The sequence below is a fragment of the Lissotriton helveticus genome, chromosome 1_2 (assembly GCF_964261635.1).
Source record: "Lissotriton helveticus chromosome 1_2, aLisHel1.1, whole genome shotgun sequence".
In the NCBI taxonomy this organism is placed as follows: Eukaryota; Metazoa; Chordata; class Amphibia; order Caudata; family Salamandridae; genus Lissotriton; species Lissotriton helveticus.
Window position 1 is genome coordinate 164,379,710 of NC_136058.1, and position 19,394 is coordinate 164,399,103.

The 19,394-nt window shown below is 44.2% G+C and overlaps 1 protein-coding gene across 1 annotated transcript in view; it reads right to left on the bottom strand.

The window, feature by feature from the left end:
- Positions 1 to 19,003, bottom strand: part of SCP2 (sterol carrier protein 2) — a 336,550-nt gene extending 317,547 nt beyond the window's left edge. The window contains exon 1 of the mRNA XM_078670520.1: positions 18,789 to 19,003. Within this exon, the coding sequence (XP_078526646.1) occupies positions 18,789 to 18,842 (54 nt within the window). The 5' untranslated portion in view covers positions 18,843 to 19,003. The remainder of the gene's footprint in view (positions 1 to 18,788) is intronic.
- Between the last annotated feature and the right edge of the window lie 391 nt (positions 19,004 to 19,394).

Genomic DNA, 19,394 nt, shown 5'->3' on the forward strand with positions numbered 1-19,394 from the left:
ACTAAAATTCTTTTCTTTTTTACTAGCCTTACCTATCAACCCACACAGTTATTTACCTGGCAGTCATGCAAAGGGTATTTAGAATCACTCAAAAAGCACCCAATTTCCAAAAAAATAAATACAGACAAGAAAATAAAATACATCTAACGTAACCTAGCTACTGTAATCCCTTACAAAGAAGTGACCTTGATTTGAAAAAAGCAAACAATTATGCGAATGCCTATTTCTATGCAAAATTTTGCAGCAACATTTAAATGACACTGTAGTCACTCACGTGATTTAATACATTTTGCACTACACTTGTTACTCAAAATTCCCCAAAATCCAACCTTATGCCACTTTGCACCCTTCATGATAAAAATGTACTGCAAATATACAGAAATAACAGAAGTGGGCGTTGTTTGTGATGTTATTTTTTTGCATTGCACAATTTGTTTGTTTTTTCAGTCTGTGCAAAATGTGCCAAGATTTCCATGACAGGTTCCATTCACCATTGTTCATTTATCCCCACATGTTATGATTTTAAAATGATTAAGATTTGTGCTTTAATTTACATTTTTATTAAGATTTGTGCTTTAATTTACCTTTTTATTACAAAACCGATACATGTGTTCGGGTGCGCACGTGTGTTAGGAACCACAGGTTCTGCTTGGAAACATTCTGCCCCCATAAGGCAAATAAAAAGCCCTTCTCCGCCTGTTTTCTAGCCTGGCAGGTACCCAGAGGTACACAAAGGCTTTCCTTGGTTGGTGTCATACAGAATCTCAGATTCACCCCTCTAGTAACCCTGTACAAGCATGTGTACAAAAGCCATAACTTTTGTTCTGGACGTGCAGTGTTAACTGATGCCTATAAACACCGGTGAAATGAAATGAAATACCAGCATTTGTAAAGTGCACAGTTACCTCCGGAGAGGTGTCCCGGCGCCGGGGGGCATCGGGAAGATAAAGCTATTACCCAGTCACATGGTGTTGAGCTGACCTGCCGCCAGTGCCAGGGATTGAACCGTGAACCGCGTGGTCCGGAGTCAGGCACCCTGGCCGCTGCGCCACAACTCTAAATAAGTGGTAAATAAGAGTGATTATCAGGGACACTGCCCAGTAACCACTCTCACCGTCAAGGCCCAGAGAAAAGGCTTCCCATCAATGGGTCCCATGGAGCATTGAGGTATCTTCTAAAGAATGCCAGGGCCTTGGGAAGAAGTGTGCACACATTTGGAAAATTTCTGGATAATTACACAAAACTGCCTACATTTACGTGAAATTGACTTTACTGTACCTTTCATAACAATTTAACACAAGAACGAAACGGACCCTAAGTCAGGACTGAAAATGGGCACGCTTGATTTTAAACATGGACCACGAATGAGGACTGAATTCTCGGGGCATTTGCTCTGTCAGCGTAAAACTTTTGACAGAAGCCAGAGGGACCAAGAACGGCACTGGGTTATAAGCGCACTCGATTTTATTAAAAACCGAGATCCACGAGTGAGAACTGGATTTAGAGGCACTTACTTGGAGTTAAATCTCCTCGGAAGAGCAAGCATTTCTGCAAAACGCCGTGTGCTGCAACGAAGTCCCGTAGGGATGACTCCTACGTAAATGCGTGTTTATTTTGGTCACGTGACCCGGAAGTTTCATGAAATTTATTACACAAACTTAACCAATTTTAAAAGTATTTACTACAAAGGTGGTATAATGGTCGATGAGCTTTGACATGTTGAATGTGGAAAGTGTTACTTTTCAAGGGGAAACTCATTACAGCAAAAAAAAACGGAAGTCAGGCACTTTTGCCTGAGACGGGGGCGGGGCCTGCAATCCGGCAGGAAGTCCCGCCCGCCGCCGCCGCCGAGGAAGAAGTGGAGCCGGCCGACGGATGGCCTCTCCGCAGCCCGGGGCTCCCAGGTGCTGGAGGGAGCCCCGGAAGTGAAGTCCTGCCCCCTGGTACCAGCGCTGCCGTAGATGAGACACTGAACACGCCGAAAGAGCCCGGTAAGTGGTGGGGGTGGAGGTGGAGGGGTGGGGGGGGTGGGGGTAGGACGCGCGTGTGTCTGTTCGAATGTGTCTGTGCGTGTGTGTGTGCGCGTGGGTTTGCGTGTGTGTATGCAGTGTGTGTGTGCCTGTGTATGGCTGTGTATGTGCGCATGCGTGAGTGTAGAGTGTTTGCGCAAGGGAATGAGGCAGGAGAGGGGCACGGCGCCGAGCGCGCTCACGAGGTCAAAACTGAGCAGATCTGCGCTCGTGCACCCTCTCCTGTCCACATTCCTAAAAACGGGTAGCAATAGTTGTCGAAGCACACTGCAATCAATGCTTACGCATTGAATGCAGGTCGTGCTTCGACCTAAAAACGTATTTTCTACTAAATGTAAAACATTTTTTTAAATGACAGACCAGATGTTGAAAAAACTGTAGTTAGGATCAAATTGAGGGCACTTGGTCACCCTACCATGAAGGGGGGAGGGGGATTTCTAGCCTCCAAAATTGCGCACACCCTTGCCAGAAATGCCTCAGTGTTCACGGGCAGGCAAGTAGGGTTCCTTCCAGTCACACTCGTGAATAATGTGGCTTCGCTTTACTCCACGGCAACTTCAACTGGAAACTGGGGAGGAAGCACAAGTTTTTGGTTCCGGATTTGATTACAAAACCATGAACTGCACACAAGGCATTTCATTTAAACAAGTTCTTCCTAATGCATGTTTTAATAAGGAGTAAATGTGACCTACATTTCACGTGTTGCCTCGGAGAGCGCACACACGGCAGTTCATCAAATGCGCACTTTTAAAATCCAGAATTGCTAATTGCATTCTGACAGGAAGACTTCTGGCAAGATAGCACGCCAAACAAACTGGCAGAAATTAAATGAGTTCCATGGAAAATAATACTCTACCAAAGGCAAAGGTGCATACAAAAAGTAAAGATTGCGAGTAAAATACTATAGCCTAAGTAGTGCTGTGATCTCAAAAATTCCTGGAGCTTCCTACCCCACTTGACATCTTACGAGTAAACAAAGATATTCTTATATGGAGCACTTTCACTCAAACATGGGTTCTTGGTTATAAGAAAAACAGAGGGCTCATCACCATGTGAAAGAATCTTCAAGGAAGAACAGATTAAAGAACAACCAGGTTCTTCACGTTTTGTAAAGAAGGGAATATTACAAATGCTGCGCAAGGAGGTAGGCAGTGTGTTCTTGATCGCAACAGTGCCACTTTTGACTTAAAACCGGGGACAAGCATTGGTTAAAATATTTCAATGTTCCAAACAAAAAAGGATCGTACTCGAACATATAATCTTTTAGTTCCCCCTAGAAAAACAGCTGAAATCGCAAGAAAGGCTTGAAGTATCAGACAAAGAACCTTGAATTACACTGGTTCTTTTCGTGCTCAATGCAGAGTTTGGTGATACAGACACACAATTTACAAAGCCTATGAAGAGCATCGGGAGTGAGAATCTGGACCGTTTAGAGACGTCTTAATTTACATTTTATCAAAACCAGTGCAAGACAATGCCGCAATCCACGCAAAGTGAATGTAGCCATGACGCCGAGATCGTGTGCCCCTCCCGCACTGAAACATCTCAAATGAATGCTCTGAAATAACTCTGCCTGGAACTAATCAGATGATTTTGCTGCAGGGGCTGCTAATTGGCGGTTGAGACAGCTTGGATTGAAAGCAAATGAAACAAGAAATAAATGCACTGTATGGACTTCAGTTCGTTGATTGATTGGCCTGATCGTGGTTTGGATACTATTTCGCCAGAATGTTACAAATATCCCCTTTCTCTCGGGATGCTGCATATGTACCCACTATACAAACCTTTCAGCAATCCTATGACAGAGAAACATTGTGAAAGCTAGGAGTGCAGTGTAGGAGAAGCTTTGCTGATGGGCGGTAGCGTGAATGATGGGAGAGCCTTCAATGAGTGCGAGTGTTGCACAGATAGACAGGTGGGCAGTTTAGTGGGAGTGTGGTAAATAAATAAATAATACCCTATTTTTGAATGTATAAATGAATAACAGATAGCTCAATAAATAAGAGTCAAGATTCGAGGTAGTAGGAGTTTCGCAGGTTTATTACAGCATAAAGGACAGGAACAGGACAACCTGCATAGGAATAGGATGGCAGGGCCCAGCAGCTGCCGGGGCTGGATCTGGGATGAGCGCGCTAGCATTTAATAACAATACACAAGCATATATAGTAAAACAGTTGCATTACAGTACATATGATAGGCGGAGCAGTGGGTGGAGCAAAGGGTGTGACGCGTAGCAGTCGCGAAAGATAAGGGTGAAAGTGGGTGTAACAGGGCGTATACATAGACATGTGATGCAAACGTAACAGAATATGTCATGAATGGGGCGGAAACATGGAGGGGGCTACCTAAGGAGCCGGGACCTCTAACCTGGTGGTGCGCGCAAGCTGGCAATGACGTATCACTAGGAGAAGCTGGGGGCTATGAACTCTGTGCTAGGAGCAGAGACTGAAGTCTGGAGAGTCAGGGCGACATGTACCTAAGCAGTATCTAGTATCTGATGTTTAGAGAACATGTTGATATAAACTAGAAGTCAGGAGGGGAAAGGCTAACTTGATTCTAAGACTGGACCATGCATTATTCTACATGTAGTGCGTGATGAAGAATACGAAATGACCATTAAATACAGTATTTCTCTTACATGGAGCCGGAAAGGCTAGACAATGACGGAAACTATTGATGCAGTTCAGTAGCTTAGGAATGCAGAGAAGGAGGACTGAACTGATAACTGAAACTATAACATACTCTTGGCAGACTCAGAGGCAGAGCCAGGCTGAACCGGGCACTGCGAGGCAGGAAGTAAGTGAAGGGTCGAGGATACAGGTGGGGGCTGTATCGCTCCTCAGCGAGGCTTCAGGAGACAGGAGCTGAATCTGGTGTCCAGGCCCTTTTGAGGCCTAGAAACGGGGACTTTATAATGGAATAACGTGCACACTGAGAGACGTGGCAACGTAGCTTTACATAGGCCTGATATTCGTAGTATTCACGAGGACTGGAAACTGACATACTAGAGGTGGACACAACTATAATTGCGTCTTGAATCGAACATAGGGAATACATATGCATATTAATCATGCACACATAACATATGATGGATGACACGTAGGGACACAGAACATGGCAAAATTTACTTTTCCACATTCCCTCCTTGTCACTACGTTTCCATCAGGAAACATCAATATTCATGATACCATCTATCATTTCATACAGTATCATTTGCTCGTCTCGAATTATCCTGGAACGGGATTTAGAACGGGGCTTGGGATTAGGAATACAAGAGGTAGCACAAATGCCGCAAATCGCAGGGCCACATTGTATACAGAGACAGCAGCTGAATATGATCGCTACTGCAATACCTAGGAAGGACAATATTTTCCATCCCCATGCGGAAATTATATTCCAGAACCAACCGGACCATATCCAGGTGCCTGGATCTTGGTGTATCAGATGGGCAATTTTATGGAGTCTGGTTATAGCTGAATAAACAGACGGCGCGTTATTTGGAATGAAAATGCAGCAACTAGATCCGATGACTCTACAGGCCCCGCCCCTATCGGCCAGTATGACGTCAAGGACGAGACGATTCTGTAAAACGACAAATCTCATAGCAGATTGCTCTTCGGTTAAGTTACCTAGAGCAGAGGCAGTCTCATTTACTACAGCTTCGAGGGTTCTTGTTAACCTACGGATCAGTTTACTATTCTGGATAGGTCCTATAAAGAAGAAGAAACCTCTATTGAAATCTGTATATTGTTCTAGAGCAGTTTCAGTATAATCGACAATTGGGGACTCCCTTCTATGTCTAATGTGTACTAGATGTGTGTTTCTGTGATAATCAGATGGGGCTAGGAAAACTGGTGGCAGTAGGAAGGCAATGTAACAGGTTCCCTCCCAATCGAGGGGCAGACGAACATATGCAGTTTGACCACAAATAAAATAAGAATGACGTGAAGCTTTGAAAATAGATTTCCCACTGTCACTATACTTGACAATAGTAGTACAATCACTATGTCCTACATGTACAGAACCATAATTTCGGACACATAATTCGCCTTTGACTGGTAATACTGAAATAGCAGGTAAGTCTGGGGTAGTAGCAGACTGAACATTCAGGACCATGAAATTCGAAGAATAGTTACCTAAATTATACACTTCATTTTCTAGATCTAAACCTGTTCTGTGGGGGAGACCTTGCTTGTCTGGGAAACATGTACTGTTAAGAAAAGACATATCTGTTGAGGATGACGTTAAAGTGGACCATGCTCCACACGAACCATTATGTGAAAATGGATAAGGAAAAAGTGGCAGAACTCCCTTCGGTGTCTGGAAAGGGGGGAGTCGACCACACACCCAACAATTAGTGGCATTGCTGGTCTGGTGTGAGTAATGTAACATGCGGATAAAGGAATTATTTCGCATAGCGAGGCGGTAAGAGAGTTCATGGGGAGGTAGATCACTAAACATGTGCTCTACAGTAGCATTAGAAGACATATTTACATGAGGAACTGGAAGATACAGGTAAAATGCATAACTGGTGCAGGAAATCATAATGCTGAGAAATAATATGAAACTTAGAAAAACGATACATCGGATTGAGTTTTGACTGACTCTCTCACTATGGGGGTCTATTTTATACATGTCAGAAACAGTCTAACCGTTTCACCTAGGGGAGGACTTAGACAATCAAACTGACTGACTTATTTTACTAGACCGGAGTTTTAACTTATACTCCTGTTGCGGAGTTTTCTCTAACAGGGGGGGTGTAGTAACATTGTCTTTTGCGGGACAGTCCTTAAAAATGGTGCTTTGGCAATCCTTCAAATCCTGGGAAATGTTCTTTAAGACGGGTTTCAGTCCATAAAACTTTTTTATATGAGAAAGGTGCACCCAGCCTTTGCGACCTTCCAACTTCACGTCTGTACGGGTGGTGAGGAGGACCTGTCGGGGCTCCTTCCAGCGAGGCTCCAGCGGACTTGATCTGTCAAAATTCCTCACCAACACCATGGATCCTGGAACGATTTCATGCGGTGCCACCTCGGTATTGTCTGGAAATGCGGCGGCAACCTGTGAACGACATGAGTTGAGGGCAGACATCAAGGAAGCTAGGTAATCTGTCAGCATATTACTTGAAACATCGGTAATACTTCGGGGTCTAGGAGTACCCCACATATTTGGGGGGCGGCCGAATACGACCTCATACGGGGACAGACCTGATCTGGAATGTGCGACCATGCGCATATAAAATAAAGCGACTGGCAGAGCTACTAGTCAGTCCACACCTTTTTCTTTGCATACTTTGGCGATACGGATTTTCAGAGTCTGATTATGTCTCTCTACGAGACCGGCTGCTTCAGGATGGCGTACACAATGAAACTTCCACTGGTACCCTAACAACAGGGAAACGTGCTTCATGAGTTCAGATGAGAATGGCTGACCGTTATCAGAATATACGACTCTAGGGAGTCCATAACGGGGGAAGAACTCACGAACCAACTGCTTGGCAGTGGTCGCGGCTGTGTAATCTGGGACTGGATATGCTTCTGTCCACCTGGACAAAGCGCATACAACTACAAGGACATACTTGAAACCTCGACATCGCTCCATCTGAATATAATCCATCTGGAGGACTTCAAAGGGTGGTCAGGGGGCTGGAATCCACCTTGTTCCACCGGGACACTTTTACCTGGATTAAACTGACAACATATCATACAGGTACGGACTTTCTGCTTGGCTGCAGCTCGTAAATGCTTGTTGAACCAAATGTTCTGGATACTGTCTAACATAGCTTTTTCTCCTAAATGTGCTGGACTATGTGCGGTATTAATAATGACTTGAACCATAGAGTCGGGGAGAAACCATGTGGCTCTACCCTTCGTTAACCATCCTTGATCTGTCTGGACCCCTCCTTGTTCGGACCATTTCTTAATTTCTTCGGGAGTAGCATGTAACTGTATGTCTATGACATCTTGAGTAGGGTCCTTAACTGTCATACATGTAGTCGGATCTGGAGTATGTGTCTGATTAACTGGAATGTCTAGAGTCTGTGCTGTAAGCTTGGCTGTGCGATCTGCTAGATCATTACCTTGGGAAATAATGTCAGTAACTTTCGTATGTGCTTTGCATTTCATGATAGCGATAGATGTCGGTAAGTGTATGGCATCTAACAGAGCTTGAATAAGGAGACCATGCTGAATCTTGGTTCCATGAGAAGTCATGAAACCTCTCTCCTGCCAGAGCACTCCGAAGTCGTGTACGACTCCAAATGCGTAACGTGAATCCGTGTAGACATTAACTTTCAAGTTCTTGGCGTGTATGCAGGCTTGTGTCAGAGCAACTAGCTCTGCTGCTTGAGCGGACAGGGTGTCAATACGGTGTGTTTCAATAACTTCAGTGTCAGTAGTCACTGCATACGCGGCGACTAGTTCTCCTGTACTAGTTCTCATGCATGAACCATCCACATAAAGTGTCAGGTCGGGATCTGGTAACGGAGTATCTGTCAGATCTTGTCTTGGCTTTGTCGTAATGTTAACTACTTCCACACAGTCATGTGTGGCTGGATTTGAATTAACTGATGGTAACAGTGTAGCAGGATTAAGGATGTTGCAGCGTCTGATTTCTATGTGTGGCTGGAATAATGTCAATTCATAACCTGTTAAACGTGCAATTGTCAAGTGCTGAGTTTGTGTTCGGTTCAAAAGAACTTCCACAGAGTGTGGAACCTGTACTGTCAGGAAATGTCCTAAGACTATGGAATCACTTTGCCTGATAGCTAGTGCTGTGGCTGCAACTGACTTGAGGCACACAGGCAGAGCCTGGGCTACAGGATCTAGTGTGCTCGAAAAATAAGCACATGGCTTGTATTGTCCTGCTTGATCTTGTGTGAGAACAGATAATGCTGTACCTTCGCGTTCAGTAACGAAAAGTGTAAAAGGCTTACTGTAGTTCGGTGTCGCTAGAACTGGAGCTTGGCATAAAGCTTTCTTTAACTCATTGAATCTAAGTGTATGTTCAGATGTCCAAGGGAGAACAGTCGATACGGCTGCCTCCTGTGTCGTTAACTGTATCAGTGGTTTGGCTAGAAATGCATACTGAGGAATCCATTGTCTGCAATAAGAAGTAAGGCCAATAAAAGCACGTACCTCCTTCTGGGTCTTGGGCTGAGGAAGACTCGCTATTAACTGGATACGGTCTGGTGTCAACTGCCTACCCCTCTTGGACAGTAAGTGTCCTAAGTATACCACTTGCTGGACACAGAATTGAAGCTTAGAAGGGGACACCTTGTGCCCCATCTCGGCTAGGAAATACAAGACTGTAAGGGATGCTTGCTCGCAAGCACGTTCAGAACGGGCTGTGATCAGTAGATCATCGACATACTGGAGCAGGGCAGTGTCAGTTGGCATGTGAATGTTGTCTAGTTGTCTCTTGAGTGCTTGACTGTAAATACTAGGACTTTCTGTGAAACCTTGAGGAGCTCGTGTGAATTTATAGCTCCTTCCATTTAAACAAAATCCGAAAAGGAACTGGCTGTCTGGATGAATGGGAACACTAAAAAACGCGTTCTTGAGGTCGATTACAGTAAAGAACGTGGCTTCGGAATCAATGGCTGTTAATAGGGAAGAGATGTCTGGGACAACTGGGTACTGAGGAATAATACACTTATTAAGTTCTCGTAGGTCAATCACTAATCGATATACTGGGGGTGCATTTGGATCAGTACGTTTCATGACTGGAATGATCGGAGAATTACATACATTGGAGTCAGTTTCCACAACCACTCCTTGAGCAATGAGCTCGTCAATAATTTTGGATAAGGCTGCTACAGCCTCAGGTGGCAATCTGTACTGTCTGATTCGTGGTAACACTACACCTGGCTTGAGAGTCACACGATAGGGTGTGATTTGCATGTAACCTACATCAGTTGGACCTTGCGCCCATAAGTGCTGTGGAACATTAGACAGTCTTGAATCAAAATCTCGTAATACATAGTGACCCTTAAAGTCACGTAGGAACAATCGTATTCCCTCTGGGGAACAGCATATAACTGCACCTAACTCTTTCAGTGTCTTAATGCCTAATAGATTTTCTGGACATGACTTAGTAAGCAACAGATCAGTAGTGCGGGACAATGGACCTACTTCTAGAGAAACTGGCTTTGAGATCTCATTTACGATAGGCTTTCCTGAAAATCCAAGGGAAACATTTCTTGAGCCTGAGAGCGGAGCCCCTGGAACTTCGGCGTGACTAATTGTGGTCCTACTTGCCCCTGTATCAATCAAAAACTTTCTGTCTTTCCCTAATACTTGACTATGAACATAGGGACCTTCTTGATCTACAGGTATCTCGATGAGAGGCAAGCCTACCTCCCTCTCTAGGCTGTTTCATGAATACTGTTGGTACTCTGGATACTCAGACTGTGCATACTGGTACATCTGCTGTGTGACATGCTGTGTTGCAGCGATAGGCTGCGGTGCTGTAACTGTCTGTGGTGCATTCTGTAACTGAGGAGTCTGTGAAACTTGTTCTTGTCTAGGCGGACGTGGTCTTTCTTTAGTCTTACCAGTAGCTATGTTGTGTTTCAGAACCGCACACTCGTTTATAAAATGACCTGGCTGTTTACAATAATTGCAATTCCCTTTAACGGGAGCTGCAGGATGACTGGCTTGATTCGGACCCCTCTTCTGACTGTCTTGAGGAACAGATTGTGCAACTAGTACTTTCATTTTCGTGTCTTTCATACGTTTTCTTTCATGTTCTTGCTCTTCTCTGATTCTATTCTGGTGGTATTGGAGCATCTGCAACATCTGGGACGGGGTATTAGCTTGCCAGGTACTTTCGACTTTCAGAACTCGATTTTTAATTTGTGGGCTTGAATTCTCGACTAATTTAGTAACAAAAAGGTGAGGGTATGACTCACTACTTGTCTTGAGGCCACTGTTGATGCTAAAACATTTCTCGAATCTAGAATAAAAATCACTAATATCTTCGTCTTGTTTCTGTTTACAGGCTGAGATTGCATCCCAGTCTTCCTTTTTAGTTGTTAATAATCTGGGTAAAACTTGAATCAATAATTCAGGTAATTCTTTACATTTATCTCCGAGACCGGTACCTGGTACTCGTATCTTATCTTCAGCTTCTAGGACTGCCCAATCGATCTTTTTCTCTCCCACCTCCCAGTCTTTTTCCTTGAGCTTTTCATACACCCCTGCGGGCAACAGAACCTTTAACATTTTAATTATATCTGGATACGTGTATTCTCCCATACGGAGCATGTCTTTTAATTCTCTATGGAACCCTGCTGGATCTTTATCTGACAGGGAATTAATTTCTTCATCTCCAGAAGTTCCATCTTTGTGATCGGAGTGTATACAAACACTCGCTGCATTTCGCCACCCGTTCCTCTAACTGGGTGGACTTCTCGTAACGGATTCTGTCTGTCTATGTAAAATGGTTTACTTTCTGGGGGTGAGACATGAACAAAATGCGGGTTCAGAAACGTTCTATATTTGTGGCGCTGTTCTAGAATGACACTAATTAAATCGGTACCTAGACCTCTCCATCTATACTGGAGTAACTCGTTCAGGATATCATGTAACGGACCTGGATCAGAATGTTGACCCTCATACAGAGTAATGAGGTGCTGAATCATATACATACCCACCAGTCGTTGCTCGGCTGGGGGCATTTTCAGAAACATTTGTGCCACTATTTCGTCTGGAAAAGTGGTAGAATCAGTAATCCATCGGACTGCTGATCGGGCTAGTTCTTGTTCATGCATAGTACTTAACTCACTGTAACCGATTCGTGATTTCAGAATGTGATCGGTAGCTTGAAATACTTGTTCTAGAGAACCTTGGTCTGGTACTGAATGATGGAACGTAGACTTGTGTTCTAGGCGTAAATGGCGATCTGGAAATCTAGGTTGTCCTACATACGCTATTCTGGCGGAATTCTCGTCGTCTAACTCTTCAGTATCAGAGTTACTTTCTTTCTCGTTTACTTGTGCTGCTTTACGTTGTTCGTGTAACTTTATTATTCCTTTACGGATTTTCTTGTACATACTCTCCATAGCACCGATAGTCTTGTGCTTACCCTCGGCTATACTATTACTCCACTTCATCAGGGCTTTCATTTCGGCCTGATTTTTGGACGGGTAATCTTGTTCTCTTATTAGACAATTAATCAGAAACTTTAATATCATGAGCCGGGTCTCAGCTTTCCTTTGGGACATGACATCACTAATACTTTCTGGATCTTCCCCTGTACGGATGAAACGATATATTCTGTCTAGATCTTCCTTCATATCTGGTAGGGTGACTAGATACTCGGCCACATTTCTTACGCGTAATGAATATAAAACCATATCATCTTCGCCTGGGACTGGGTCATAGCAGCATTCGGCAAGGGATTTTCTTATTTCTGCAACAGACAGTCTGGGCGTACGTTGTGACGCTTGCATATGTAATTCGGCTGCCGTTGAACGCTTATGTGGCGGCGGGGTTTGAGGAGGACCTCCTCCTGCGGCCCCTAGACTAGAATCATCAACTGATGCTTTTCGTCCTGGCAGGGTGGGAAATTGGAATACGGGCTGGACTTGTATGGCGGGCTGGACCGGGGGGACCGTAGCAGGTGCTGCAAAGGGTGCCCCGGTGTCTGGAGGAACGGGAAGTGCCTGATTTACAGGGACTGGTGGAGCGGGAACAGGATTTGCATATTCTGGGACTGTGTCGTCCAAATAGGACGAGATGAAAATATCAGCTGCGGTCTGTTTGTGACGTAACTTGATCGGAACTAGTGGTGGCGGAAAATTACTGGATGCCTCCGGGGTCGCTTTTGGCAAGCCCTCGGCAAGAAGAGGATACATACCCTTAATGAGGGCATTCCTCTGTCTGTCTGACTGTTCGGCTTTGACATGTTCACCTATCTCGATTAGTTCTTTTTCTTGTGCTCGTTCCGAGGATTCTCTACTTAATTCTGACTTTCTGATTTCTTTTTCGGTTCTTTTATGAGCTTCTTTACGCCATAGATCGATGGCATCTTTCTGTGATTGTCTGGCTTTCTTTTTCCATAATGCCTCTTCTACTCGCATGATGCACTCGGCATCCCATGTACCCGATACGGGCCATCTATACTTTTCTTCTAACTGTTTTGTATACTCTACCCATAAATCTAGATACAGTATGGCGCTTATGCCATGCTTCTGATACATAAAATGACCTGGACTGTCCCTAGGCGGGACAGGAACTGCTTCCTCTAACAAACCCTTTCTAGTTTTTAACTGACGTAACTTTGAAAACAGCGGCATGACTGAACTATAATCTGGACACAATACAATACACAATGAACACGATACTTATTCCCCATTCATACCACGACATTAAAATACATGAAAAACATTATGAATAACAGTTCGAACAGAATACTACCTGGAATACGGAACACAGAATATATGACTTTATATGAATTTTCTCGAGAACAGAACTGACTAGAACAGAAACTAGATGCACTGCTGAAACAGTACGAAACTTACCGGTCTCATAAAGAGACACGTCAGGACCCGTATCCACCGAAGTGGACACTTCGTTTGTGTGTCTGGGTACCACCAACCCACGGACCAGAGTCAATTAGATTGACCCTGTCTAGATACTACCCCAGTAATGGCACTCACCGGGCAGCAAGAACGGAAGGCCCCGGACTGGACTGGACTGCTTCGACGACGGACAACGAACTTCGGACTTAAGTTACGGGTGGACCTCCGGATACCTCGGACCTTGGACTCTTGGCTTGGGCTCTGGTCGGGACTCGCCGCATTCCTCCACCGCCTCGTCTGGATGCTGGACCGCCTCCTCCGTCTCCTCCGTGGGCCTGAGGGATACTTGAAGCAGAAATATCTGCACGTGCACGGTATGGTTCCGTCACGGCTGCAGAGGGTCAGGGGGACATGTACCTTAGCAGTATCTAGTATCTGATGTTTAGAGAACATGTTGATATAAACTAGAAGTCAGGAGGGGAAAGGCTAACTTGATTCTAAGACTGGACCATGCATTATTCTACATGTAGTGCGTGATGAAGAATACGAAATGACCATTAAATACAGTATTTCTCTTACATGGAGCCGGAAAGGCTAGACAATGACGGAAACTATTGATGCAGTTCAGTAGCTTAGGAATGCAGAGAAGGAGGACTGAACTGATAACTGAAACTATAACATACTCTTGGCAGACTCAGAGGCAGAGCCAGGCTGAACCGGGCACTGCGAGGCAGGAAGTAAGTGAAGGGTCGAGGATACAGGTGGGGGCTGTATCGCTCCTCAGCGAGGCTTCAGGAGACAGGAGCTGAATCTGGTGTCCAGGCCCTTTTGAGGCCTAGAAACGGGGACTTTATAATGGAATAACGTGCACACTGAGAGACGTGGCAACGTAGCTTTACATAGGCCTGATATTCGTAGTATTCACGAGGACTGGAAACTGACATACTAGAGGTGGACACAACTATAATTGCGTCTTGAATCGAACATAGGGAATACATATGCATATTAATCATGCACACATAACATATGATGGATGACACGTAGGGACACAGAACATGGCAAAATTTACTTTTCCACATTAGACAGACTGCACTAGAAAGAGGCCCCAGATGTGGTCCAAGCATTTGAGACTACAAGAATATATCTAAGAGCTTGTGAAAATTAAAAGAAGAAATGTCACATGTGCGGGTCCTGATTTATCAAATAATGGGTATGTTTGAAAAAGATTTTGGTTGGGGGATGAGTGGTGTAGGGTACTTTGTGAGGTACTGTAAGTTGTGTGTTGAGGAACTGGACTTGTGGGTGGTGATTTGAGTGTACATTTTAGTGAATGTTCAGTTTCTCTCCTTTCTGTACCAACTGAAGCGTGTGGCACGCAAGTGTGCTGTGTATCTTAGCTTCTCGGGTCAGGAAGAGTCTTCCAACAGGAGACACAGAGGGGATGGGCTGAGCTAGCAAGAATCTTGTGGAGTTTGCATGAGAACTGCAAAAGATATTACTGTGCCTGTAAGGAGTTTTTACAGAAACATGAGGTATATGTCAGTACGTGCGAACCTAAAGAGACTTATGAAGATAAGGTCGTATTAATGGTGCGGTTAATTTATGTGGTACTGTCCATGAGGATGTTTGGACTGCTTTTTAGCTATATGGGATCCTGAGCAGATTACTGTACCTCCAGTGCTTCAATAGACTGATTTGTTCAAATGATCAATCCCTTGGGTGAAACTATTTACTCAGGCAGGGATTGAATGAAAACATAAACCCCTTATGGGCCCTCTTGTTGACATTTGCTGCTGCTCATCTTACTCTGTCGAATCCTAGGACACGTTCCCACAAAGCACACTCATAACTGTGGTGAGCATGCAATGAATGAGGTTTAAGGAAGGAATATATTTTGTTTCCTTTCTAACAAGTGAAATGTTTTGCTTATAAAACGTTTTGTTTCCTGTGATTCACAAATGTCAACTGTCCTGATGATGCACAAACACAACACGCTTCTGCTTGCTATTTTTATGTTTGGCTTTACGAATGTTGAGCATGCTGAAGTATAGTGCAGTTCGGCTTGTGATGCAAGAAATCCAATTGCCCCCTTTGTGACTGGTTGAGCTGCAAGCTTCAAGAATGGAGGTATGTGTTTGTTATATTCTCCACTGGTTGAAAATATTCAGTCTTTATAGAAATTTACTGCATGAACCAGTAAATTTCCAGACTATAACAACGTTCAGGGAATTACTTAAGGATACTTTTTTTTTACCGAGATTGGGGTCAGTGGGCACTAAAAAAGCATAGAAATAAAAAACAAAACCTCCGAGGACTCAGCCGAAGTCCCGAGTCTGAGGTGAATCAGAACAGCTCGTCCGACTCAGAGGTAAGGGGGCACAGAGCGCACGTAGTTTGTACTAATTCGCACTCCGCAAATTGCATGTAGCACAGTACAAAAACTGTGCTTAATCACGCAGCGTAGCAGCTAAATCAACAACACCCACAGATGCTTTGATAAAGCAATTTTACATGCTAAAAATCACATAACCAATTCACAATAGTGAACTTTTTGAATTAAAATATTAGGCAATGAGAGAGGTGATGATTTTGGGGTCCCCCCTAACCTAGGGGGAGGACCAAGCAGATGCCTTGAACACAAAGTGCATAAACAAAAAGCACATCTTGTTGAACAATTTGGTGGTGGTCCCATCCTCTTAGGACCACCCCAAGCACAATTATTGGCAAAAAAACAATCCCAACCAAAGGCCCTGCAAAGCATTATGTGACGAGATTAGCGGTGGGCAGTGAATATTATAGTATCCAATTTCAAAATAATTCTACAAAGAGCTGCAGTTCAACTAGTCGTTACTAGATGTCCCTCACGAGTCAAATGCAAAAGCATTGAAATTATTCTTACATCAAGCTGCAGTTCCATTAGTCGTTACTAGATGTCCCTCAAGAGTCAAATGCAAAAGCATTGAAACCCTTTCATGAAGCTTTTGCATTTAAAGATAGAGATACTTATTTTATCATAACTGGCATCATGCAAGATTCCATTTGTAATTATTGCACAGTGCAGACAAGTACACAGTGCCATAATCTACGCACTACGCAGTTTGTGTGCTATGCGTAGTTCAAAGTATACTATGTGCAGCTACGCGTAGTGCTACTCCGCAAACTACACCCAGAGTTAAACTGCATGATCTCAGTTTAAGGGGAGGGGTTGGGGTCAGGGGGTTACGAGTCTTGCAGCATGTGCGCCTGCTGCAACGGTGTACTGCGCATGGAGTGCCGGCTTGAAAGTGTGTGCGCGTGCGCTGCGTGCTAGTTGCAGACGGGTGCTGCGTGTAGAGGGGTAGCCACCGTGTTACCCTGCTGCAGGCTGTTAGGAATGGGTGCCGTATGCAGGCGGTGTCAGTGCGTTACGCAGGCATGATTTAGCTGTGTGGAGACTGCATTGGTAGCCGCAAGGGATGTGTAAGCACGCCGCCATGCGCGCACGCGTACACATCTCTTGTCCATACGTGTGGACAACATGCGTGCGCACGTGCACATCTCTTGTCCATGCGTGTGCACATTTTGTCCACCCTTATGTGTGCACATGGAATCCGAATTTATTCCAAAAGGCTCTTGCATGGCGAGGTCAGCGCATGCGGGCTGCTACCGCCAGGCGAGACCTAAAAAGAGTTTACGCTTGCATGTAATATGAGCAGCCACAGAGAAGAAAAGCGAGACAGAAAGTTACGAACTAGAGCGGAATTGCTGGGGAGAAAGAGACAATGTGGGGACAGTAGGTGGGAGATGGCAGCGAGGGAGAGACAAACAGAAGAGAGAGAGAGAGAGAGGATAAAAGATTCCATGGAAAGAAAAAGGGGAAGGGACAGAAAGGAGAATAGTAAAATTCGAGGAAAGACAAAGCAACCCAGAGAATATCGAGGTGGAGAGATAAAGGGGGAGAGTATGGTGAGCTAGAAGTATGAAGAAGGAACAAAAGAGAAAAAAGACAAATGGTGAGGGGAAAGAAAAAGAAATACATAATCAGGACAGAGAAGGGCGCAATGTGATAAGTGGGGAAGAAAAGAAGGAGAGAGATGCAAATATAAGAGGGAGGAAAAGAAGAGATCTAAAGAAGCAGAGAGATGGAGAATGGAAGGAAAGAAATAAAGGAAGGAAAGAAAGAAAGAAATGAAGGAAGGAAGGAAAGAAATGTGAGGAAAACACTACAGTGAAAAAGACTGATAAGTGAAAACATGTAGTGAGTGCAGTGGATGACGGAGAAAGGGAGAGAGAGTGTTTGAAGAAAGGAAAGTGGGAAACAAAAGGAGGAGATGAGTACATAAAGCATGAAGAAAAGCTGGAAAGATGGGGTCTGTAAGTACAGGAAGAGGGCTGGTATGGCCACACATACGATTTAGTCAATTTATTTTTACAGAGACTTATCTAGCCCAGAGATGTCACATTGGTCACTTAGGTACGTTGTCCAAGCGCTCTTGTGGTCCTGCAATCTGGAACCTTGTTTGAAGCCGAGGTTGGGGGGCAATCTTACAGTTCCTAGTGGAGGTGCTCAATCTGGGGTGATGAAAGGGATACCTGTCGATAATTCTTCATCCAAGGATAGTATGTGAGGATGTGTGCCACTGCCAATGATGCACTCTCCTCCGGTTTTGGCACTTCAATCAAAAGAGGTCGTTTTTTTCAGTTCTAATTCAAATCCTAGGCCTGCCCACATCTAGAGACAAAACAAGGCTCCTTTACTTCCTTAACTTGTTGTTGTAAACATGTGGAACCTAAGGTACTCTGAGCAATTGAAAGTTCCATGGGGAATGCTGTACATTTGCAAATGTCAGGGCCCATCATGATGGGCAGTCATTTGCTGAGGGTGTGCATGTTTATTTTGGACAGGATGTGTCATTCACATTACTGGTCCAAAATCATTAACTAGGTCAGTGCTAGAATTTACAGCTGGAAGTACATTTTAGTATCGAAACTGCCAAAAGCGGAAAGCATGTTAAAAACAATGTAAGTTAATGACCTGCAATAAACACTTAAGAAACATTACAATCGTATCCAAATTGCCACCTAAAAACCGGATAAAGGTGGTAATTTCTGATATATATATCATTACCTGAGATCCTCACTCAATGCGTCACACGTTATGCATTTAAGTGACAAACATTGGTACCCTGAAAACATGTAAACGTCACACGTTAGCAAAGGGAAAACCTGGTAACTATGCGTGGATGAAAAGGTACCTTTGTCATTCCAACTCCCACGACAAACACCCTCTTGCCTCTTGCCAGAGCCATGGCTGCGTTAGACGTACACGGGCTCGGTGAAGAAAAAGTATAAGATCAGCTGGTGCAGGGCAAGCACAGATCGGGATAGAAGCAAAGTTCAGTACTCCCCCCCTCAGGGATGCAGCTCATGCTCCTCTCGCTCCACCCAATAGGCGGGGACCTGTCAAAAGAGAAAAAGAAACAGAAGGAGGACAACACTGAGGGTGAGCGAGCGCTCTAATTGAAAACAATGCGGCCATCGTAAAACGTCGGCACGTGTAATTCCAGAACTATAACGCCAAGTAAGCTCCAATCGATAAACCGTAATTTCTAAGTTTTCTTTTTTCTTTTCGATTTGAGTTTTGAACATAATAACATTAAACATTTATTATTTGCCGATTTTTAAAATAAATGCACATATTTCGGTCAGTATGCTGAATAATTCACAATAGTTGTTGTGTTAAACCTACTTTCAAACCCTGTATTTTAATGGCATTGTTATCAGCATGTGCCACTGAGTATTCAAGATAATTATCAATTTGTTGTGTACTCTACCCGAATAAACGATCGCCCCTCCCCCTA